Source organism: Bos taurus, chromosome 5, assembly GCF_002263795.3.
Source record: "Bos taurus isolate L1 Dominette 01449 registration number 42190680 breed Hereford chromosome 5, ARS-UCD2.0, whole genome shotgun sequence".
NCBI lineage: Eukaryota > Metazoa > Chordata > Mammalia > Artiodactyla > Bovidae > Bos > Bos taurus.
This window is the reverse complement of record NC_037332.1, coordinates 43,145,779-43,171,066: the sequence shown is the minus strand read 5'-3', so window position 1 is coordinate 43,171,066 and position 25,288 is coordinate 43,145,779. Positions and strand designations below refer to the sequence as shown.

The 25,288-nt window shown below is 33.9% G+C and overlaps 1 protein-coding gene across 9 annotated transcripts in view; it reads left to right on the top strand.

Moving 5' to 3' along the window:
* CNOT2 (CCR4-NOT transcription complex subunit 2) overlaps nucleotides 1-25,288 on the top strand; it is a 132,156-nt gene that overhangs the window by 95,380 nt on the left and 11,488 nt on the right. For 6 of the 9 annotated variants that reach the window (NM_001428274.1, NM_001428272.1, XM_059886541.1 and 3 more), the window contains 8 exons: nucleotides 5,507-5,573; nucleotides 15,201-15,348; nucleotides 16,099-16,281; nucleotides 18,522-18,601; nucleotides 21,317-21,442; nucleotides 23,228-23,352; nucleotides 24,319-24,439; nucleotides 24,536-24,692. In NM_001428274.1, coding sequence (NP_001415203.1) covers nucleotides 5,507-5,573; nucleotides 15,201-15,348; nucleotides 16,099-16,281; nucleotides 18,522-18,601; nucleotides 21,317-21,442; nucleotides 23,228-23,352; nucleotides 24,319-24,439; nucleotides 24,536-24,692 — 1,007 coding nt within the window. The remainder of the gene's footprint in view (nucleotides 1-5,506; nucleotides 5,574-15,200; nucleotides 15,349-16,098; nucleotides 16,282-18,521; nucleotides 18,602-21,316; nucleotides 21,443-23,227; nucleotides 23,353-24,318; nucleotides 24,440-24,535; nucleotides 24,693-25,288) is intronic. The other 3 variants (NM_001103277.3, NM_001428276.1, XM_059886542.1) reach the window with 2 other exon arrangements.

The window sequence follows — 25,288 nt, the reverse complement described above, 5'->3', positions numbered from 1 at the left end:
TATATATTTATTAATTGTTATCCTGTCTACTGCGGTAGAATTCGTTTAACAAAGGCAAGGACCTTGCCTCTAGTTCACTGCTGTGTTCTTAGAACTTACAATAAGGTGTAGGAGATAGTAGGCTCTTACTGAGTCTTTGTTAGAGACAGGGAAGGAAATGAGTTGATACTGAAAATAACAAAGCTAACATTATTTGCAGATGGATATGATTGTTTACCTAAAAATCTTTCAAAATAACCTTTAAAACTTTTAATAGAAAATTTGAATGTGTATAAATATGTCAAAATTTTATATGACAGCAGTAATCTAATAGAGTTAAATGTAAATAAATCAGACTCTAAAGAAATTAGAATTAAATATCAAATCATTTGAAGGGAATGTTCTAAAATCTCAATTTCATTGGCATTTAAATAATCTTCAGACTGTATTTTAAAGATAAAGTTCTATTTATAAAAGGGAGTTAAAATGATACACTTAAAAGGTGTAACAAATTTTGATATATCTACAAAAGTAATTGTAATATGTTTATTCATTAATAACAATCATAAAAATCCATAGTCAGAAAATACAGTTTTATTCTATCATAGTGGTAAAGAGGGTCTTTTGTTGTTTTTTGATTTTTTTCTTTGTTTGCTTTTAAGTGGAAGAGTAGTCATTGTCTGAAAGGGAACATTGAAGTAACTTGCTGTGGGAGCGTAATTAATACAAACTTTGTAGAAAACAGTTTAGCAGTGCATATTAAGAGCCTTTATCATGCCTCTCTATAAATTTGTGCTTTGACTCTGACCTAAAATTTAGACAATATAAAGATGTTCATTGCCATACTCTTTTTAGTAAAGATTTTGAGTGTTAAATGTTCAATTGGAATGTATTACATTGACTATTTTAGCATATATTATACTTCTAAAAAATGTTATTCTTGAAAACTTGATGTTTTAATCAAAATTGCTTGAAATGCCTGGTAAACTCATAATTTGTTATTGGTTTGTGATTTATAAACTACTGAGGCCCTATGACTTAATGACTGTTTTGTTTTTCTGCCTGCACCCTCCTTTGTCCCGTTCTTCTGTTTGTCTTTTTAATGTATTATTTTCTCATAGTCTTTCTTTTTGAAAGAAAGACTTGTTTTCTTTCTTCTTTCTTGTTTGCTAGATTTCATTCTGACTTCAGTGGTTTCTTATTTTTTAACCATACTGTTTTTAATTTTAAAATATTTTTCAGATTCTATGTAGATTTAAAACTTTCTTTACCTTTGTTTCTTTTTCTGTTTGTATATATTATATAGTCAGAGTCATATATCTTTGCTGTTTTTGTCCTAGAAAAAAATGACAGTGCTCAGAATTATATTGTTACCATACCTTTAAGTTTATTGTACAATGGATTTTTAAGGAACACTTAAAAATTTAATGGTCATGGAGTTTTTATTTAATAAAACTTTGTTGTATTTTGAAGTCATTTGTTATGGAGAAAATTATTTCTTGACCAAATTGATTTTAATGTTTCTTAAAATAGGTTTTGTGACTGAAGGTACATTTATTGGAGGGCATATTTGTGAGAGGTGGTCACTGTTGGGAAGCATGAGGGGGACAGAATAATTAACACTTCTTTGCTGTTATGGATTGCTGGAGCAGTTTTGCCTATTATTAGGCAAAGGAGCCAGATTTGCCTATTATAAGTACACATTTTGTAAAACAAAATAATTTTAGACTTGTTCATGATTTTCAGAATTATAGCTAGTAACAGTGGAAATGACTTAAAAAACACAGTTTCTTACTTGTTGATTTCCTTGGCTTTCTGTATATTAAGCAAAAGGATAAAGGAGCTCTTTGTTGAGTGAGGGAAATTACTTGAATTACATTACTATTTCCTCTGGTTGTTCCTGGCTTTTAGTGTTGTTTTTTGACTGAAATGTGTGTTGTAGACTGAGAAATGAAGAAGAATATAATTGTTATGATGGTTTTAGACTGGGAACACAGTAACCTACTTACTGGTTGATTGTGTGACATTTTACCTAGAATTAGTTTGATAAACTTTTCTTCTTAGGCAAAAATGAATATAAAACTAGGGTACTAGTGATTGCTCAGTGGGAAAAAATCTGCCTGCTAATGCAGGAGGCACAGGTTCAATTCCTGGGTCAGAAGGATCCCCTGGAGAAGGAAATGGCAACCCACTCCAGTATTCTTGCCTGGGAAATCGGACAGAGGGCCTGGCAGGCTTCAGTCTATGAGGTCACAAGAGTCGGACTCAACTTAGCAACTAAACAACAACAAAGTATGTCTCTTGATCTAAAGTTCTATATTTTTCTAAGACATTTATCTATGTATAGTTAACTTTCACCATTTAAAAAAATTATGTAAATTTTCTGTTGTCTGCTAGTTATAGTTAGTTCTGTGCCAGTGTACATTTCTTGAACATTTTTTTGTTCTTACAAATACCATTTCTCCCCCATATTCCTTCATTGTGTGTTAAATCTATTTTTTTTAATTTATTTTTAAATTTATTTTTACCACTAATATATTTCATGAAGCATGCTTTCAGAGTTTAAAAATACATACCACTTGGGCTTCCCTGGTGTCTCAGACAGTAAGGAACCTGCCTGCAATGAAGGAGATCTGGGTTTGATCCCTGGATTGGGAAGATCCCCTGGAGAAGGGAATGGCTGCCCTCTCCAGTATTCTTGCCTAGAGAATTCCATGGACAGAGGAGCCTGGTGGGCCACAGCCCATGTGATCACAAAGAGTCAGACACAACCAAGCAACTAACACAGATCAATAGGATTGATTTCATAAGAAATTACATATTTGCATTTTGGACACATTTTGAAGTCATTTGAATATATGTTTAGCTGATCAATGCTTATTTTACTTGGATGGTTGTAAGGTTATAAACTATTAAACTTTCATATTTCTGTAAAACAGCATTTACTAACCTTCCTCATATACTCATACATAGAGAAAATCATAATATTTTATGTGTCACACTGGTATTTGGGTCACCGTACTGCTCTTTGACTCAAGTATTTTTGGCCCAGGGACCCATTCTTCCTTTACCTTAATGGTGTGTCTCCTCCTCTGTGTTATCTCTCAGTGCTGAGAGGAGTGATACTCACTTGTGAATGTATAACCTTTGTGAGAAAGTAGATAAAATGTCTGTTCTTTGGAGTTATGTACACAGTAAGCATGTACATTTCTGGGAAAAGTAAAATTTCAGTGGTCCATTTTAGGATATTTACATTATTTATCATTCTAAGTCATGGGTTCATGTTGGCCAGCATCTTATATGTGAAACCTGAAGAAACTATTCTCTTTTACTTTTGTTCATAGATTATAAAGATACAGAAAATCGTGATTATTAAGGCCTTCTGTCACCAACTAAAGCTTCATTATACATTTTCTTTGATCTGTTTCTTGCAAGTTGGAAACGAAGTTTTAATGTGCTTAAAATATTTGCGGTTATGTGGGTAATAGTAACAATAATTGTACCTAACAAAAGAACTTGGTCAGGCATAAAATGCATATTCTTTTAGTTTAATTGTTTATATTGTTTATCCTTCAGATTTCAGAAGGAATATTTATAAGGTTTGATCTTCTTTAGAAAATGTGTTGCTGTATTTAAATACGGTGTTTAGTGTGAACTTAGCTATATCCCAAAAGAGTCTGCTGTGTGTCATTAGTAAAACTACTGTGTATAAAAACTTTCCTGAATTTCAGAATAATTAAAACAATTTAGAATTTCAGCATGAAGATAGCAGGAAATGTATATTGGATTAGACTCTACTGTTAAAGTATTTCTCCTCCTGGCTTTCTTAATGTGGTCCATGTGGACCCAGTTCTTCACTGGAAACCAGAGTGGCCTGATAGTTCCCTGTCTGATGAGTCTCCATCCACCTCCTTTCCCCTTTACCTCAACCATTTCAGTAGGACCCCTTTTTAGTCCCACTTCTGTTCTAACTTAGTATCTTACCATTTCCACCCAGTTATGCTCTTGGAATTATCTTTCCAAAGCACACAGTTTGATTATGTCACTTCCTGGCTTAAAATTATTTTTTCTGGGATATCTCTGGTAGGCCAGTAGTTAAGACTCTGGGCTTCCAGAGCAAGGAGCCTGCGTTTGATCCTTGCTCGAGGAAGTAGGATCCTACATGCCACGCAATGTGGCTCCCAAAGAAAGTGTTAAAAATTATTTTTTCTCTTTATTGCCATAGTAGGTAGCCATCTTTGCATAGCATTTAAGAAGACCATTTACATCTGGCCCCATCATACTCTTTATTTCCCATTCTTCCGTGCCCCAGTGTGCATAGGGTGGGCCTTATCTCCTTTCCCTAATTACTCTATTGTTCAGTCACTGTTGTTTCTTGTATTTTGTTTTCTAATCATGTCACTAGCTTTTATCACACTCGCTTCATATTCTTTCCCTGGAAGACCCCTCATCTGTACCCGCATCAGATGTTAACACTCTACAAAGTATTCGACCCTTTTTTAGAAATAACTTGCCTCCAGTGATGCTTTATACTTCCTTTAGAGCATTTACCGCACTGTGCCTTGGAACATAATTAGTTGTATTAATATAATTCATTCTGTTCTTCCACTAGATTATAACCCTTTTGATGACATGACTCATATGTTATTTAATTAAGGTGTTTTGATGGTTGCTTAATATAAGACATGGAATACACAAACATACACTTATGCATACACATTTTCATTTACTCAGTTTAAGCATCTAGCTTTTTTATAGCACTGCTACATGCAGTGCTAGTCTCTATGAGGAAATAAAAATGACATGTTCCATGAATATAACATGCCTTCAAAGAATTTTATTCAGGGGAGGGGGAGATAATGCAGTAGATTGAAGGGCATTGTGTACAAATGCCATGCATGTACATACAGTGTACATTATATACCACATATAAATATTTTTGTAAGTATTTTGGGTTTGTCCTTTGGTGTTGTACCATGTCTCCATGTATATGGTTGTGTGTGTATGTCTGTTAGATTTTTCTGCCCACTTAATACACATCAATTATTTCTATATAAAAATCAGTAGCTATTGTAAAATACAAAACTTTCTATTTAGATAATTTCATTTTCAATAAATAAAATAATAAACTGAATTTAGAACTTAGCTTAATATATTATTTAAGAATCAAGTAATTTTAGTTAAATTTATAGAGACTGACTTGAGGTACTGCCTTCATGTATTTATTAACCTAGTTTGCTTTTGTTTTTTTAAGTAAAGTAGTGATGCTGTCATAGTTTTATTTAGAGTAATTTGGAGAAAAAACACTTTATAGTGATCAAAAATTGATTTTATTTGCATAGTTGGATGTCATCCAGTGTGATAGGCTCTTAATTAATGTGGAATTCACTATGCAATGTTTATGTTTTTCTGAAGATTGAGAAGAAATGTGGATTTGACTCACATACTATGATATGTTGTATGTAAAGTGTCAATGCAATGTTCTGTGTACTTTCTTTATGCTCTAATATAATTAATTTGTTTCTAGATGCTGGCATCACCATCTACATCAGGTCAGCTGTCTCAGTTTGGGGCAAGTTTATACGGGCAACAAAGTAAGAATTTTGTATTTATTATGGGATACTTTATTTAAAGAAAAAAGTAACTATCAAAAAATAATGCTGCCCTTGTGGGTTTATCCTAGGATTTAAAAGGAAGGATATTTAATTTTCAGTTTTCCTTATTTTACTCAGCAAAACCTCATTATTTCAGACCTTGCTAATTCAAAATTATTTGGATATAGGATAGATCAAAATTTACTTCTGCCTCTTTCATATCTGTATGTTCCTTTGCAGTAGTTTTGGAGAAGATTTGCTAAACAAATTAAAAGTAGACATCCTCTGTGTTTTCAATTAGAGGAAGTTAAAGGATTTTTGATTGGTCAGTTAAGTGAGTTGTTTTGCTTACGTTTTTTGGCCTAATTATTAATGTAAGCCCATACCTAGCAGTTTGTGAAATGCTCTCTTTGTTTAGCAAATACTTCTTTACTGTAGCTCAGTCTGGGTATATATAATCTATGTTTTGACTCATAGTTCAATGCTTTTTCCATATACAAGATTTTATTTCTTATTTTGTGTTGTAATAACTTTTATAGCGCTTAGCACAGTGCCTAGCGCATAGTAAGCGCTCAATAAATGTTAACTATTATTATGACATAAAATTTTTATAAAACTAAATTAAAATTTTTCACCAATTTTTCAAATTAATTTTCCAAACTTATCTATTAATAAGGTATATCATCTCTCTTAATGTCAGAGACTACTGATTTCTCATGTCTTTAGTGGGAGGGGAGTGTTAAAAGGGATATAAATTCCCATGAAAAATTATAGAATAATAGAGTAACTGAAGCAGATAATATGATGACCAAGTAATTTAACCAACTTCAAATAAAACTCAGATATTTCATTTTGAACTCTTTCCCAATAAAAGGCAAATTTTTGATAGATATCAGAGTAGTTTGTCATACCACTTTACCCTTCAATTTTATATTGAAATTCACTAGGGGGAAATAGCATATTTTGTTAGAAAAATACATCATAATTTCCATCTTATTTTTTTCTCTCCATCTTTTTGTTTCATAGCCCTATTTTTGTTAATGCAGAATTAGTAAGGAAAATTATTAATCACTTACTGGTATTAACAGTTTTCCTCTAGTTAAGTAGAAAACATTTTTTTTAAGCCTTTTATTACACAAAAAAGATGTTGCTTATTTATCAGCAAATATTCATTCTCATTATTATGGGAATATTATTAGCTAGCTGTTTTGTTTTGTTTAGACTGTTTTTGTTTGAAATCAACTACTTTCACTTTTCTGGTAACCCTTACATTGGAAATACGTAGTTATTTTAAAGCTGCCCTTTATTTCTATCTGGAGAAGGAAATGGCAGCCCACTCCAGTATTCTTGCCTGGAGAATCCCATGGACGGAGGAGCCTGGTGGGCTACAGTCCACCGGGTCACAAAGAGTCGGAAATGACTGAGTGACTTCACTTTCACTTTTATTTCTATAGAATCACTACAAAGTTCTTAAGTTGCTTTCCTTTTCAAGCCCACAGTTTATCACAGCAGAAAGTAAATAAGGGAAAGGAACAAGTTAAATTTGAGAAGCCAAGATTATTTAATGAAGGAGAGCATCAGTTATTTTACAGCATTATCAGCTGTATGGACTTTGAAAATCTGACCTACCAGCAAATGTGAAATTGTAATTGAGCTAAGTTAGAGCCTGGACTAGGTTTGGAATATAGTTATTTCATTGGTATGATAAACATTTATTGACTTCTTAATTTGTGTACATGATTGTGCTGATAGTTTTACAAAGATTAATAAATGTGGAAAGTTATTTTCATTAGGAAAGTATTTTAAGGTACTTATTAATTTAAAAAGAAGTCGTATAGGACAAATATTTCCTGTTGGAGTTTAAAATAATAAATGGCTATATTACTGTAGCAATGAAGAACCAGCGTTTTCAATTTGACATTGTAGGTATTAGCTTATAAAAAAGTGAACCATAGGTTACCTGGAACTGAAATGTCTTGAGTCAGGAAACAGTTCTTTCTATTGCACAGGCCGGGAAGCTACATCTAGTAAAGTAAAATAAAGCAGAGCCTGAATTCCTGGGCTCTGTTAAGATAGACCTAGCAGGGCCAAAGTAGTTTGAACATACACCTTGTCAGAGAGAACACCAGCTACCATTTAGGACTTGAGGATCACAGCTTCAGTAGTACAAGTCAGAAAGAGAAAACTTAAGGGGCTGACCTTAATAAAGGATGGGGAGATAGAATAAGTAGGTAGGAATAGATTGATGATGCTATTCTTATGGCAGCTAATTTTAATTGTGCATTGGACTTGATACAACAAAGTTCTTTTGCCTCCCAAGTGGACTGTGTACCACTATTAACTCTTTATTCAGATGGGCAAAGTTCAGTAGGAATTTGAGCCATTAAAATGAAGGTCTGTTGTCTGTTTTGTTCTTGGTGATTAGAGAGATTAGAGGTAGAAAAGGTGCAGAAGGTAGAGTGCCCTCTCCAAACCTTAGACTCACTGAGTTTAAACAAGGGAAGGAGTGTTTCCTGGAATGGATACAGAGCTGCTTAAAGGTGGATTTTTCTAGATTTGGGTGGAAGTGATTGTGTAGTACATAACGGTACCCAGCAAACGCTGGACTTGGGGCTAGTGAGATCATGGGTTCTAGTATAGTATAATTGTATAAAATATGTAATTAACTTTTCATCCAAGGGTTTGTGTGACTGTTGTGCATCAAGTGGTAACTGCACAAGCTGGTGAATGGAATCTTGTATTAAAGTTACATGATGTTCTCTACTGGTGTGTAATATTTTAGGTACATTGTCTAGGTTTAAAGACCCCTGGGCTCCCTGAAGCTGTGTACTGGATTGGAATGAACAGGGAACCAGAAATTAATTTCCTTATTTTAAGATATTCAGTAACCCTATTAAAGGTTAAGGGACTTGCCTAAGATAGTAAGTAGTAGAGCCAAGATTGCCGTACTTTACAAGTTTAACTTTTCGAACATGAGTTTCTTTGAAACCTGGGTGCCATATATTACTACTGAATGTCATGACCCTGGAGGGCAATTTACACATAGTAGAAACTATAAATGTTAAATCCACAGACTCCAAGAGTCCACTGACTAAGGAATTATGATAGCAGTTATTTATTTATTGTGTTATACCATGAGTGAAGAATTATTCCAGCATTGAAGAGTGTGGTAAATAACAAAGTTCCTGCTTTCATGGAGCTTTTATTTTAATGAAGGAAGACATAGAATAAGTATACAGACATTTAGTAAACAAATAATATTCTGGTAATAAGTACTATAAAAATTACCATATTAATGGATGAGTGGATGGGATTAACAGTTTTCAAGTAGGCAAAGAGTATCTCTGACAAGGTAATAGTTGAATGCAAACCAGACTGTTGAGAAGTGGAAGTCCTTGGAAAGATCTGGGTAAGAGATTTTTCAGGTACAGATAACAGTGAATGCAAACATTCTTAATTCGTGACAATGTAAGAATGAACCTCATGTGTTAAAAGATGAATGAGAGGGCCAGTATAATGAACAAAGAAAGTGGAAGGTTAATGGGTAGCACATCATAGAGTCTTGTGAAGGTTTGATAAAGGATTTGGATTTTATTCTAAGTTTAGTGGGAGGGAATTTAAGATACAGTTTCCTTTTTAAAAGATCACCTTTTTATGTAGAAAATGAACTGAGTGGAAGTGGGCCAAGTGATAAGGAAAAAAGAAAGGGCAATTACTGCAGCAGTCCAGGCAAGAAAATAGGGTGGCTTGGATTAGCGATGGAGATGTTGAGAGGTGGTTAGATTTGGGATATTTTGGACATACAGCTAATATGATTTGGGGATGTGGAATATGAACAGAAGAGAAGGATCAAGGGTGATCTCTAAGGTTTAAGACCTGCATTACTTTGTGAAAATGTGCCACTAATCTGTTTTGCAAATTTGGGTTGAGGAGGAGTGTAAGGTATCTGTAGGAGATTGACACAGTTTATTCCACAGATAGAGTGCCACCTGCTGTGGAGATCCAGACAAATATTGTTTGGGAACTGTGGCTGGGTTCTAACATAGCAGCTTCTCATAGTTGAGGATGTTGAAGCCAGGTTAACTTCATCCATGCTTCTCTCATATATCTTTAGTGCTCAGAAGCAATCCCACTCTTCCACCAGGCATATATCTCTTGTCCACACTTTGACACATCTTGCAGTTTTCTCTGATTGAACTGCTGTGACATTTTTACATCACCCCTCAATTCAGTACAGTTCAGTTCAGTCGCTCAGTCATGTCCGACTCTTTGCGACCCCATGAATCGCAGCACGCCAGGCCTCCCTGTCCATCACCAACTCCTGGAGTTCACTGAGACTCACGTCCATCGAGTCAGTGATGCCATCCAGCCATCTCATCCTCTGCCGTCCCCTTCTCCTGCCCCCAATCCCTCCCAGCATCAGAGTCTTTTCCAATGAGTCAACTCTTTGCATGAGGTGGCCAAAGTGCTGGAATTTCCCCTCACCCAACCCCAACTCCTAGCACCACTACCAAATGCCTGACTAGGGCTCTTTCTTTATTCAGCTAATGTACAATATTCTCTACCAAACATTTTCTGATACCAAATTCATTCTGCTTTCATGTCTTGAGTTAGAGGCACCTTCCATATACACCCAAGTACACTGTACGTATATTGCATGTAAACACCTTGATCATAGCAGTTTGGGTTTTGGTTTTTTGATTTAAGTAGTCTTTTATCTCTGTAGAACAATAGGAAGGAAAGAATTCTAGGTGGGGAGAAGAATATGAGTAAAAATATGAGGGTATATTTTGGGAAGAAGACTAGGGAAATTATGAAGAAGAGTGTAAGTTGAGTATGTGGTGTCTAGAAACTAGAGTTTGTATTGGATGAGTAAAATATTAAGTTGATTGGAAAAGTATTATGTCAGTTATATCTCAGTAAAGCTGGGATACTGGATGCTTGGGGCTGGTGCACTGGGACGACCCAGAGGGATGGTATGGGGAGGGAGGAGGGAGGAGGGTTCAGGATGGGGAACACATGTATACCTGTGGTGGATTCATTTTGATATTTGTCAAAACTAATACAATTATGTAAAGTTTAAAAATAAAATAAAATTTAAAAAATAAAAAATAAAAAAATTAAAAAAAAAAAGAAAGAAAAGAAAGAAAAAAAAAAAAATAAAGACTAGAAGAATGTTTTTTGGTCTTGACAGAGCACTTTAAAGAGTAAGCAAACTGAGATTGGATTTAACTATACAACAGTGTTTCTCAACCCTTACCCCCCTCCCCCCGCCAAAAAAAAAAAAAAAACACCCACAGAGTTAAAAAAATCCCCCCGCCTATGAATTGCTGGACCCAGACTAAGTTACAGTTTCTGGGCGGGGACCCAGATGTTAAAGTTTTCCATATGATGCAAAGGTTAGCGCCTACTATAGGAAGCAGAAAGTGTGATTGGTTGAAATTAGAGACAAGAAATTGAATCAGTGTATTTATTCTTCATTGTGATCTTGGGCAAGTCACTTAATACCTAATGTTAGTTCATCTATAAATTAAGTTGAATGACCTTCATCTGTAACTTAATTGGATAATCTCTGGAGACTTTTCTATCTCTAAAATTCTTTTATTTTAATGAAGGAAATGGCATAGTGAAATAGTATACAGAGAAGATTAACTAGGTAAGTGCAGGACAAATTGGAGGTAAGAGGATATGGGGACAGGTAGGAGGAAAGAAGATGGTTGCCCTTTTTGTGCGGGCAGGACAGTAAGTTAAGGAAGCCAGTTGCTTTGGGAATCGAAAGGGGATACTTGAAGACCTCTTGAATCGATTAAGTTTTCTCCCTTCTCTTTAAAGATTCAGGAGACTCTATTTAAGTATGAGTATTCAAGAATTTGGTTGCTGTTACCTCTTTTCTTATTACTTATGTCATTAATGTTGTTAATTTTTAGCAAAATATTGAATAAAGTGTGACATATCATGCCATAACTGTTTAAGGAATATGCTGTTAACCAGTTTGTGCAATGGAAGTAGTTCATGGAAACATTTCTTAGGTGATATCTTGGATTTCTGAAAAATGATCAATAAAGAATTCAATCCATTTTTTGTTTAGCACCCTGCCAAATAACAGGAATCTACTTAGTAGAATATGTTCATGTATTTCTTCTAATACAGTATTATACTTTATTATCTCTGTCAGATTAAAGAAAAATTTGCTTCAAATCTATAACCTTTTAAACTGCTTTTTAACTGGTATTTTTTTGGAGGGGGTGAGAGTTCATTCTTTTATTTCTTGTCTGTAAAAAAGGGATAAATACCTTCTCTATAATACTTTATAAGGAGATGAAGTAGCATAGTGCTTCACATAGTTCTTAGGTGCTTGATATATTTTATTTAATTCTGCTGTCCTTCCAGTACACAAGTTTCAGTGTACATATTTAAGCTTTTCTACTTGTAGTTATTTCATGTCAGATAAAGTTTTTTTTTAATGAGCTGGATATTTTATTCCCCTTTCAGCTTATATGTCTTCCGGTATAATATTTTGGGCTTCCCTGGTGGCTCAGTTCATAAAGAATCTGCCTGCAATGTTGGAGACCCAGGTTCTATCCCTGGTTGGGAAGATCCCCTGGAGAAGGGAATGGCTACCCACTCCAGTATTCTTGCCTGGAGATTCATGGGCAGAGATGATGTTTCGTGATGTTTCTAATTTTACTAGTAAAAGTAAAATTTTCCCTCCCTTGACCCTACCCCATTGTAATATTAATAGTTTGATTCAAGCAACTCAAATTTAATGCCTATGTGTTTTGTTCCTAAAAATAAATCTCTGTTTCTAGTCAGTGGTATTAATTCTATGTGTTTTAAAGGAATTCAGTTGAATTTAAAGTAACTCGGTTATTAAGTATTCAGGGGTTATTGATCCAGTTTGAAATTGATGCATTCCTCTCTCTTTTCTTTTGATTTTCTTCCCCTACCCACCTGGCTCAATAAAATGCAGCTCAGACCATTTGAATTTATTAGCTGTTTTCATGAAATCAAAATGTTAAAGGAAAAAATAAAATGCTAATCTTTGATTTCATACTGTCTTCCTCTGCTCTCCTCACTGTAGGTTAATTCAAGTGTGCCTATCTAAAATTAATTAAATAAATTATCTTTCCCATTCTTGTTTCCTTCTCCAGAAGTTATTTTGATAATGGTCAGATAATCTGCAGTCTCGACAATATTTCTCAAGTTATATATTTTCATAGTACAGCATAGTATATGAAGGGTTGAAGTAAACAAATCTCTTGAGTCTTTAGAAGAGCCTACTGAAGAGCCAAAAGGGTGCAGTTCTTTTGAACATGTATGTATATTTATAATGATGAAGGTATAGAGAGAATGAAATGGGAAGGGAAAGTGAATCTAGAGGAAAAAGAAACTTGACAGATATAGAGAAGATGAGAAAGTAAATGGAGGGGAGAGATAAGATACATTGGTTTAGAAAACGTTTGAAGAGAAGTAAACATGTTCAGGAAAAGAAAGCAAGAGAAAAAGACTAGATAAAGGGTGTTACAAGTCAGTAAGTACTCACAAGGGTGCTCATTTACTGTTTAATTGGTTTCCCATAGGGTTCCAATTAAGAACACCAGGAGCTAAGAAATCTAAATTCTAATCTTGGTTCTTTGAGTCACCTTGGAGAAGTCAGTTAACTTACCAGAGGCTCAGGTTCCTCATCTGTAAAATGTGAACATTGGATTAGGTGATCTCTAAGGTCCCTTCAAGTTCTAAAATTGCATGTTTCTTGGTGGTCAGTAACTGTGAGAAACACATTCCTGTGGGAAATTTACAGCTATAGCTGACTTTAGGACAGCATATTTAGGGAGAAGGATGTGAACTTTTTCTGTCTTGTTCACTGCAGTATCCCCAACAGCTCACGTAGTGCTTGACACGTTAGGCCCTCAATAGATGGTTGCTTAGTAAGTGATGTGAAAAGTGTCACGTTGGTGGTTCATTATGGGAGAAGCATCTAGAGGGCTTAGAGGAAAGCTAATGTGCTTGAGAAAAGGCAAAGACTTATGACTTCTGAAGAAATCTTGTGTAGGCTGGTTTTTAACCTCTTGTTCCTCCTTATTTTATCCTAAATTCAGAGGAAGTGGCTGTAGCTAGTGGTATACTCAAGGTCACAAAACTTGTAGTGACCAGGCATACATATAATGACTAAACCAACAAATAATCTAGTTCAGTTCCCTTTATGTATGTGACTTAAAGAATAACAGAATCAAGCTCAGGTCTTCATGGAATATAAGTATATATAGAATGTAGTAGTTATATTAAATTGGATTTGTTGGCTTCATTCAGCTGAGAAGCAGTTAGGCTACAAGCTGAGTACTGAAGCTGACAGATTCCAGCTAAATCTTCGGGATTCACTGGTACCCCAAATTACAAAGTGGTACACTGTTATGCCAGAAGATAAATTTGCAAAGATATTTGAAGGAAAATATTCAGAACATATACAATATATTCCAATTTTTGGAAGTCATAGTTTCAAAATATTCAGGTTCGACCAGAAAGAGGGGGAGGGAGTCCGATGCTTTGTGCTAAAATCCTCTTATTCATTAACTTTCATTCTATCTTGCCATTTTTATTTAATCTCCAGTTCAGAATAAGTGTGGTTGACTGATAGGCCATTCCACAGCAGACTAGAAACAGAAGGCATCAAAAAGTATGAGGATAGAAGAAAGGAGGCATATTGGCATTCACAGGCAGGTGTGATGACAACATAAGTGATAGCTGAACATCCTTACTTTTGAGGGATAAAAGGGGAGGAAAGCATCTAGGACATTAAATATCTATGATAATTACTCTGAATTATTCAGAAAATAATAATTGATATCATTTTATATTAACACAAGGCAGGAAACGATTTATCCCAGTTGGTTGATTTTTATTTTAATGTTTTGTTTCTGAGTGGTAAACTCAATAGTTTTTTAAAAGTACACATATTTGAACACATCTAACCTCACATCTGGCCCCATCAATGGTAGATAAATAGAAGGTCACTGTACTTTGAAATCTTTTGAAATATTATGCATTCCTTTCTCATAGCTATATCAGGTTGAGTTTTTAACAGTTGCTGACATATTGTGTTTATAAAAATTGTAATGTTGAAAAATATGTATGTGTAAATAGTAGTAAATAAACTATTTCTTAAATGCATTTAGAAAGGATCAAATAAAAATTTAAACTACTTCAGCAAAGTGGGGATTAATGTCTGTGTAACTCAGTTATGATTTAAAACATAAAAACACAAGATTGCAAATTTCTTAAAGGCATATTTGTACAAAATGTTTTTATTGAAACAAGTCATCTAATTTGTTATTGGCAGACATAGTGTATTGTAAAATAGAAATATGAAAAGAAGATAGATGAAAGCAAAGAAGGAAAAATAGAAAAATGAAAGCAATATGAAAATTCATAATATTAAATTTCAGACAAACATTTTTGTTAAAATCAGATTAGAGTCCATTTGGAGTGAATTGAATATTTCCATTTAAAATTTGCATATTATTTTACGTTAGGTCATTTTTAAATGTTTTATATTACCAACTCCAGAAGATGGATAGCAATTTCATTCCTGATGGCAATGAATTTCCTTCTTCTGAATTTTTTTAATAGGTGCACTAGGCCTTCCAATGAGGGGGATGAGCAACAATACCCCTCAGTTAAATCGCAGCTTATCACAAGGCACTCAGTTACCGAGCCACGTCACGCCAACAACAGGGGTACCAACAATGTCACTTCACACGCCTCCATCTCCAAGCAGGTATTTATATTGATGGACCAGAATATTTCTCAAAATGTATCTTTGTAGAGTAAGCGAGCTTTTTAATTTTTTAATAAAGTAACTCTTTATTTGATTTTCTGGTTCAGTGCCTTTCACTGAGGAAAAGAAAGTTGATACCCTATGCTCATTTAATTTCATTGCAAATTGATAAGTATAGTGTAGGATGCTTTTATCTTGCAGCTAGCATGCTGGTTATCAGCTGGGATGGGTATCAAGGATTAATCACCACCTGGGGAGCTTTTTTTCAAAAAAGCCAACTCTCTTTCTCAAAGGAGAATGTGCAATTTCAAATCACTCCTCAGATGATTCTATTTATTGCTCCCTCACCACACATCCATTGTTCTAGTGAGAATAAAATAAAGCAGATCACAAAAATGATGCATATTAGTATTAAGATAGAATGACATACATTTGAAATGAAATTATTCAAAATATATATGTGAAATATGTTTGTATTTTATGTGATAGTCACACCAATAGTTCTCTCATCTTTGCTATCACCATATATTCTTCTATAATTTGCCCTTTCTTATTGGTTTGTTTACTTTGACTTTTCAAAAAGCTTTTTTTCTTTTCAAATGACCAGATAAAAGAATTAAATGAATAAAAATTTACAATGCAATTTGAACGTATATCTGAAATTCTAGGGTTAGGTCAACTGATTATTTACAGAGAATTTTAATGAGTGATTATAGAGAGCTTATTTAGTATACTGGACTTCTTTTTCAGGGGTATTTTGCCTATGAATCCTAGGAATATGATGAACCACTCCCAGGTTGGTCAGGGCATTGGAATTCCTAGCAGGACAAATAGCATGAGCAGTTCAGGGTTAGGTAGCCCCAACAGAAGCTCGCCGAGCATAATATGTATGCCAAAGCAGCAGCCTTCTCGACAACCTTTTACTGTGAACAGGTAAGATATTTATTGATACTGTGTATAATTGTTATTTCTGGGTATTTTCAAATTTGCCTTTTCATATTCAGCGTTCTGTTCTTGAGTCTTGGCTTCTGTTTCATAAGTATGTTTCATCATATATTTTGACCAAAGCTTCTCTTTTTGTTACACATAGCAACTTAAACTCCCAAACTTAAAGACATACTCTTCTGAGAATCAGTTTGCTTTTTGTTGCTGTTGTTAGAAAAGGATTGTTGTTAGGTTGCCTACCAGCAAAATTTTTGTTGAAATGTCCTTCCTCTATTAAATGAGGCTGGTCACCTGTGTGGTAAGAGCTCCATATTTATGAATAGCACTGGAAATATCATTATTGCCTTGCTTCATTTATCCTTTGGTTAAGTTCCTTTTCGACCGAATTTCTGTTTTGTTCTTTGGAGACTTACTGACCAAAGACTTTTTGAAGACTACATCTGTAGTATTTGAAATAGTGTCATGTCCTGGGATTTAAAACAAAAAGAAGAATTTGTGCTTTTCACTCCTTTTTTTGCACTGTTATACTGCTATGCATAAAAGTTAACAATATGAAAAAGTTACATATTTTGTTAGGATTTTAAAGCTGTTCAGATAAGTTCTATGAGCATTATGTCTGTAATACAGGGCTTTCTTTACTGTGAAAGTGATATTTTAGTTTGATCTTTTTTTAATGGGCAGCATAGTGGGTAAAGGATGTAGGTGCTATCATGATACTCATTTAATTCACTTTCTCTTATTTAGTACTTGTAAATTCTGAATAAAAATAGGTTATTAGCACATTTCCAATTTAATGTTCATCCCATAACCTCCAGTTCTTACTTTAAGACTTATATGAGCATTTCTTTTATAATTTTGGCTGCTCTTTTAATTTTTACCAAAGTTATTTCTGTAAAGGGTTCTCAAGACTCATCTTCTTGACAGTTTCCTAATCATGTAATACTTCTTGGGCTTTAACACATCTTTCTGCATTCTTGTAGTATGTCATTGAATGTATATTTAAATTTTTGCTTTCCCATGTTTTTTCACATTCTAGTTGTAAATACTTTGCTTGTAAATTTTCTTATAAATTGTCAATGAAGTGTGGGTCTCTGAAGCCCTGCTTAGTACTATTGATAAGATGTATTATTATGGAATGTTTTCATCTCTTACTGCTTATTCAATGTTTGAGGGTAGCTCTATCGTCAGCAGTTCTAATATGCTATTAAACAAAACTTTCTGTTGACTTTTCTGCTCTTCTCCTAGAGTATTGTTTCACCAGCTGCATTATTTTATGAAAATATTGTTTAGCTTTGGCTATAGTTAGTTTTCCAAATCTAGGCAAAAAAAAAAAACAAACCCTGTCATCTTTGATTTAACCTTACTCATAACACTAATACAACTGTCTTTTTATCAGACTGTTTGATGTTAAAAATGCATTCTTTCATTGTAGAACTTGCATTAACAGTTCTTTTTGATGTGTTTAATTACTCTGACCTCACTTTAAATTCAACCTTATTTTTTGTTTGTTTTCCCATCTTTAGGCTTGTGTAGAAAAGGGAGGCTTTGATTAACTATTTATTACCAAGTACCTTAATTTAGAATTAAGGGTACTATGGAGAGATTTTTTTTAAAAATAACTAAAAGATACACTTGATAAGAATGATGTGTTTTAGAACACTGAATTCAGTTAAAGAAAAGCACCATTTAATTCAGGTCAACTAAACATTTATTGAGTGCCTTTTGTATCCTCCTGAATACTAAGGGCAAAGAGATGCAAACGTGTGTCTGACATGAACTCTATCCATTCTAGTTGGGAAAAGACAGACTATATGAATGAAAACCTTTTATGAAAAGTAATAATAGCACATTTTACCAGTAGTGAAAGAAAAACAAATATTCAAGAATAGTCTTAAACTAAATCACCTGTTTTTGAGTTTAGTTACTTCTTTCAGTATATTCAGTAAGTTGACTCGCCAAGTACACAGAATGATACCCTTAATCTATTTTCCTCAAGCCTTATATAAATTCTTTGCTTTTTGTTTTTTAACTGATCGTTTTGGTTCTCAGTTGTTCATGGAAGGATTTTAGGGAACCTTTAAATAAAAATATTCAACTCAAAAATAAAATTAGTGTTTGTTTTTAGACATGTTGTTTTATATGAGGAGATCAAAAGTAAACACTTGTTTTTCTTCATCTGAAAGTTAGTGTTCTTACTGTATATCTAAAATTATTTTCTATGTACCCAGTATGTCTGGATTTGGAATGAACAGGAATCAGGCATTTGGAATGAATAACTCCTTATCAAGTAACATTTTTAATGGAACAGGTAAGCTTATTCTGGAGCTAGTACCCTATAAAAATATGATAGATCTTGAAATATAAAGCAGTTCAACATACTAGTCTTAAAATAATTAAAGGAATTTTTGTGTTTAAATGATAGAACTTAATTTAGGGGAGAATTTGACAGGAAATAGGATTTAATTCAGTCAGTAGTTAAAAGATAGTTAAATATATTTTTTCACTTGGCATGGTATAGCAGTGTTAAAACCTCAGATTTGTTTCCTTAACACCTGGAGAAAGCATGAATGTTAACTTAGTCTATATTTGTGCCTCAGAATCTTTGCTTCAAGAGCTTTTCTTATCCTCATTCCTTTTACTGTAGTCTAAACTAGGTTGAGCGTTGTGGCATTCTGGCTATAGAGACTCAGGTTGAAGAAACCTTTAAAACTATATGGAGCACTTACAGTTTTTTCTAATAGTTTTAATAATACTAATTTTTACATTTAACTCATAAATTTTTAATCCGGTTTTATGTGTAAAATTCAAAATTTAAGTACATAGAAAGCCAATTCTGATTTTGACAGTAACGAATTTTTGCAGTCTATTGGTTTCTTTTATCAGCTGGCTTCAGACAGAAGAGAACAGGAGGCTTTGTTACTATTCTGCTTCAGGTTTTATCTTCTTCCACACTTGCCTCCAGACCCTTTCCTGAGAAAGCAAATAAAGGATGTTGTCATAGGAGCAAAAATGAGTATGATTGTTGAGAGAGGAATACAGTAAAGGAAGTGGAAGGTGAAAGAACGATCAGTGAAACGGGGTGTGTGTGGAAGCATGAGAAGATTAGCATCTGAAATGATAGTTCTGGCTATCGGCTTTTAATTTTTCAACATTATTGTATGTTTAGTAGCAACCTGGATTGACCAAGTGACACTTCAGAATTTCAGTTTTTTGCATTTAAAGTTTTGTGTTTTGATATGAAGTACCATATTCCATTGTTTCTCAGAAGCACTTTTTTTCATGTTTAAAGTGAAAGTGAAGTCGCTCAGTCGTTTCCGACTCTTTGCGACCCCATGGACTGTAGCCTACCAGGCTCCTCCATCCATGGGATTCTCCAGGCAAGAATACTGGAGTGGGTTATTTAAGTATCTCTGAAATTAGGATGCATATCATAATTTAATTAGCTAGGTTTTTTCCCTCATAAATGAACCGTAAAGTGACAGTGTGTCTCACAGTGCCATCTTATATTCTGAAATATGGTTTATACACTTACGTAAATTTTACGTTTATTTTTTTAAGTCATTTTTAACTAAGTATATTTTACACTAGGAAAGTTGTTTCCAAGTCTTACCCTAAAAATAAAAATTTGTGAGTTAATAGTTTTTAGTTATTTTTAAATAATATATGCCAAATTTAAACTCCATCTTAAAAGTTAATGCTTACTGTAAGTTTATAGTTAGAATTCATAATCAAGTAATTCAAGAGAGATTACTTTTTAAAGTACTAGATAAGCTATTGATATGTATTGTTGCCTTTTTATATAATGCCTGTTTAGAATTCAGAATTCATAAGCTGCAGTTTCTTTAAAAGCAGTGGGTTTGAATTATTTTATCTTTTACCCTTCATAATTTTAAATTGTCACCTGACTTGGAACTGTTTTCTATGAACTGTTTTCTATGTAACTGTTTTCTATGAACAGAGTAATCTTAGTTGTTTCTTTCTGAGATCCTTCTAGTTATGAAAATTAGAGAAAAATTAAAATAAACTTAAAGAGGGGGCAAATAAATTGAAAATGGTTATAATACACTAGATGAGACAAATCAAAGAAAAACTATAGTGCATACTAACAGTAAGATAGAAAATAAATTCTTCAAAAATTAAGAATATAATATTGTTAGAATATTAGAATAATTAACACATTGAGAAGAGATCAAAGTAATGATTAAAATAGGCAAAATAGAAATGTTGGATTAAATTTTAGTTTTTAAAGGAAAGAAACTGATATTTTAAAATTCAGAATGAAAAGATATTTTATTCAATTTATTGAGCGCCTACTGTGTAATAGGTAATATAAACTTCTGGGCTTTGTGTCATATTCTCATACAATTCACTCACCAGACATGGGAGCTCTCCATGTATCCTATGTTCTCCACCCTACTTACACTCTCAACTGCAAAACACACACACTCACATACTCACATGTATACACATTTGTATATGGAATAGGCCAAAGAGACCAAAAATATCCTTAGGGATTCTGTTCCCATTGCTTGTGCCTCAAATATGATTCAGACCATTTGCAGGAGGCACTGTCATTACAAATGTCATAACATTTCACCAGTGTTAGAAATGAAGCTCCAAGCATTCCAGATACAACCTCTGTTTTTGAATATAGTGAAAAGAGCAATTTTATCACAACAGTCTCCCCTCTTACTAATCAAGTTATAGGTTGAGTACTTATATAACTTGAGTACCATCTTTCACAGGGGAAATAATGTACCACCTTACTCCTTATTATCTATCTTAAGTCTCTAGGATTTGGGATTGTTATTATGTAGTAGATACATACTGCTTTGCTGAGTTGTTCATAAATTCTTTCACGTGAAGTCAATCCACAAATATTTATTGTACATTTACATATACCAAGTACAGTGCTGTACATTGTTTAGGAAGAAGACACTGTCATTTCAAATTTTATTATAGTTAGTAATAATCTCTTTAAAATGTTTGTAGAGCAGTAACTAGTTTGTTTCTTCTTATTTAGATGGAAGTGAAAATGTGACAGGATTGGACCTTTCAGATTTTCCAGCATTAGCAGACCGAAACAGAAGGGAAGGAAGTGGTAACCCAACTCCATTAATAAACCCCTTGGCTGGAAGAGCTCCTTATGGTAATTAATTAAGCTTTTTATGGATGGCTAGTGAAAATTTTCTGTTACACACACACACACACACACATATGTGTATATTTGCATGCATGTGTGTGTACACGCATGGATTTATGTGTTTTCTAATCAGAGCAATGTAGTTTTGTCAGAGTCGATAAATGCAAAGTGCTTTTTCTTCCCAGAATACCATGATAGCAGAATTAAATGGGAAAACTTAATTTGTATAGAAACCCCAAAAGGAAGTCTTCATTGGTATTCAGAAGTTATTTTCTTCTGGCATTTCTGCCTTAGTACACCTTAATAATCTATGGTTTGCCTTTGTTCAGTTCATCACACTTTTTTTTTTTAAGAATACATTCTCACATTCCTAGTAATTAATAATGACTAACCATACACTGATGATTTTTTCTAAGGCAGTTTCTCAACCTCCACACTACTGACATATGAATAGTTCCTTGTAAATGAGAGGCTGTCCTGTGCAATACAGAATGTTTATCAGCATTCCTGCCCTCGCCTACTCAATGCCCAGTAGCACCCCAACCCCTACTCCCACCCTTTGTGTACGCCCCCCTCCCCGCCCCCCTCCTCCCCAGCCATTGTGACAACCACAGATGTTGACACATGTCTCATGCAAACAAAAAATCGCCTCCTGTTGAGAACTGCTTATGGGTCATGTATATATAGTTTGTGTAGACTCTTGGTCACCACTAATACCCTTTTTCACTATCTTTAATAAAAGAGATTTGGCTAGACATGGAAATTATGTAACAGCAATGTAACCATATTTTTTTGTATCCTTTGCACATAATTGTTTCCTTTTGGTAGAATGTGATAAAGACTAATAGCAAAAACAATGAACTTAAAGGGATCATTTCATCAGTTCTAAGATACTTGCTTTTCCCATTTTCAACCAACATGGTTTTATGTTACTTTCGGAATATGAATACAAATAATAATATGTGAAGAAGGGAAAACTTTATTATTCACTTTCAAATGTTTCCTAATTAGCCTTCCTCCCCACCAAAAAAGCAAAAATGATCTGCCCTGGAAGTTGAGTACCTAGCTACTTGATTCTCAGTTCAGACTCTAATGTTTTTAACCTTTCCTCATAGGTCCATTTTTTCATCCCTTTAATCATTCCCGTTGCTCTCCTTGGACCATCTCTAGTTTCTCCATATCGTTCTTGAATTGTGGAGCCCCAAACTGGATATTGTTCTCCAATAAGGGCCTGACTAATGCCAAGTATAGTGGGAGGATTACTTCCCAGTTCTTGCATGTTTTACATCTATTACATGGAGTCCAAGAAAATCTGAAATAATATGGAGTTGTTTTATAATTGATTGCAATTTGCTCACTCTGTAAGTCACTTTCAAGTAGAATACTGACATTTTCTTTAAAATTTATTCTGTTCATTTGCTATTTGACAATTAACTGGTATTTATAGTAACTAGTCAAATATTTAAAGCAAGCTTTTAAACAAAAAGTTTTAATAATTGTTACCAATATCAGATTATGTTTTTTCAGCATCTATGTGTGACATTAGATTAGAATTATGGGATTAGCACTTATTTCCCTTGTATTATTTTGTATATTTTAGTTATTAATCAATTATATAAAATTTAGTTATTCATTGTTATCCAGAATACTAATTTTTTGAAGTGTGTTTTCATAGCATAATAAAAAAAATTCCTTTTGGTATATTATCATGAGGGAAGTTAACTTTTTATAATTTGTAGCAAAATTTCATAAATATCAATTGCAATTCTCTGGATTATTTTCATTATATAGTTGGAATGGTAACAAAACCAGCAAATGAGCAATCCCAGGACTTCTCAATACACAATGAAGATTTTCCAGCATTACCTGGTTCCAGTTATAAAGATCCAACATCAAGTAACGATGACAGTAAATCTGTAAGTAACTGAGAATTATCTATGTGAGTTACATAGTTTTTTCCCTTCAGATTTCTCTTATATTAATAGTTTTATAGTCTGTATTAAGGACACATTAAATACTATTAGAAAATTATTTATTTTGAATATCTGTAGTAATATAACTTCTGAAAACTGTGGAAAACCTTTGTAACTTAGAAGATAGCCTATTTTTCTCCTATTTCATATAGGTTTGCAAATTTCTGTTGAACTTCTCAGAGTTAATGTAGACTTTTATTATAGTCCCTGTCAGCTGGATCCCATGAAGTTTGATATTATAGCCTTCTAAGGAGCTGTGTTTTTCTTGAGTAAGTTTTCTCCTTGAAGAATCTTTATACACATTTTTATTCCTGTGTTGATTCAACCAACTCAGCTTCCTGTTTCTGACTTAACGATTGTGTTTATTTCTTCCACATTTCAATGAAAATAGTGCTTTTGTGTGTGTGTGTGTGATGGAAGGTGTATATTGTTAAAATAATTGATAAAGAAGATTATTGGGTAAGAATTAAAATAGATATGAATTTTAAAGATTCATATATTCTGATTTACCTTGGAGGTTTTTTTGGTGCTATTTTAGGTAATATACTATGTTTAGTTTGTCTTCTAAATAAAGGTATTGAGAAATATAACTTCAAGTATATCCTATAGCAAATAGTTCTAAGATAGAGAGATGGATTTTTTGGTCTGTGACTGAAGATCCGAGATAAATAATATTTTCCATATATTTCTTGTCCTTTAAATGCTCAAAGGTGTATAATACAGGGTTTATTTGTATACCATGGAACAATTGTGGAGACAAAAAATTTCATGTAGAACTTGAAGAATAGACAATAATTTACGGCCAACTTAAATATAATAAAAATGAGTAAAAAAGTATTACTATATGAACTTGAAATTTTTACACTTAACAGATTTTAACGTCACATTTAATTTTTTTTATCCTGTTAGAATTTGAATACATCTGGCAAGACAACTTCAAGTACAGATGGACCCAAATTCCCTGGAGATAAAAGTTCAACGACACAAAATAATAACCAGCAGAAAAAAGGGATCCAGGTGTTACCTGATGGTGAGACTCTATAGAATATATCAAAGATACTATAGAATTTATTTATTTATTTCCTTTTTCCTAAAAGATAGAAACGACTATGTTTTTCTTATCCAGGTCGGGTTACTAACATTCCCCAAGGGATGGTGACGGACCAATTTGGAATGATTGGCCTGTTAACATTTATCAGGGCAGCAGAGACAGACCCAGGAATGGTACATCTTGCATTAGGAAGTGACTTAACAACATTAGGCCTCAATCTGAACTCTCCCGAGTAAGTTTTTTTCTTTTCTTCTATATTTGTGTATAATACCTCCCTACAGTTTTTAATGTACGTGTTCGAATTGTATCATCTTCTACCACTCATAGTTGCTGATATCTGCTGACTCTGGGTCATACCCTCTTATGTTAGTTGCTGTATCACTCTCACTTTATAGTAATATTCCTCTTATAATTTGGCAGTTTCTATATACACATATATAGTAGAAGGCAATGGCACCCCACTGCAGTACTCTTGCCTGGAAAATCCCATGGACGGAGGAGCCTGGTAGGCTGCAGTCCATGGGGTCGCTGAGAGTCGGGCAGGACAGAGCGACTTCCCTTTCACTTTTCACTTTCATGCATTACAGAAGGAAATGGCAACCCACTCCAGTGTTCTTGCCTGGAGAATCCCAGGGACGGGGGAGCCTGGTGGGCTGCCGTCTATGGGGTCGCACAGAGTCGGACATGACTGAAGCGACTTAGCAGCAGCAGCAGCAGCAGCAGTCTTTCCTAAACCCTGAAATCGCAGCTTTTTGAATTTCTCTCCTCCAGAAATTTTACTCTTCACGATACCTCAGCTGCTCACCTCTAGTCATCCCTTTGACTTTG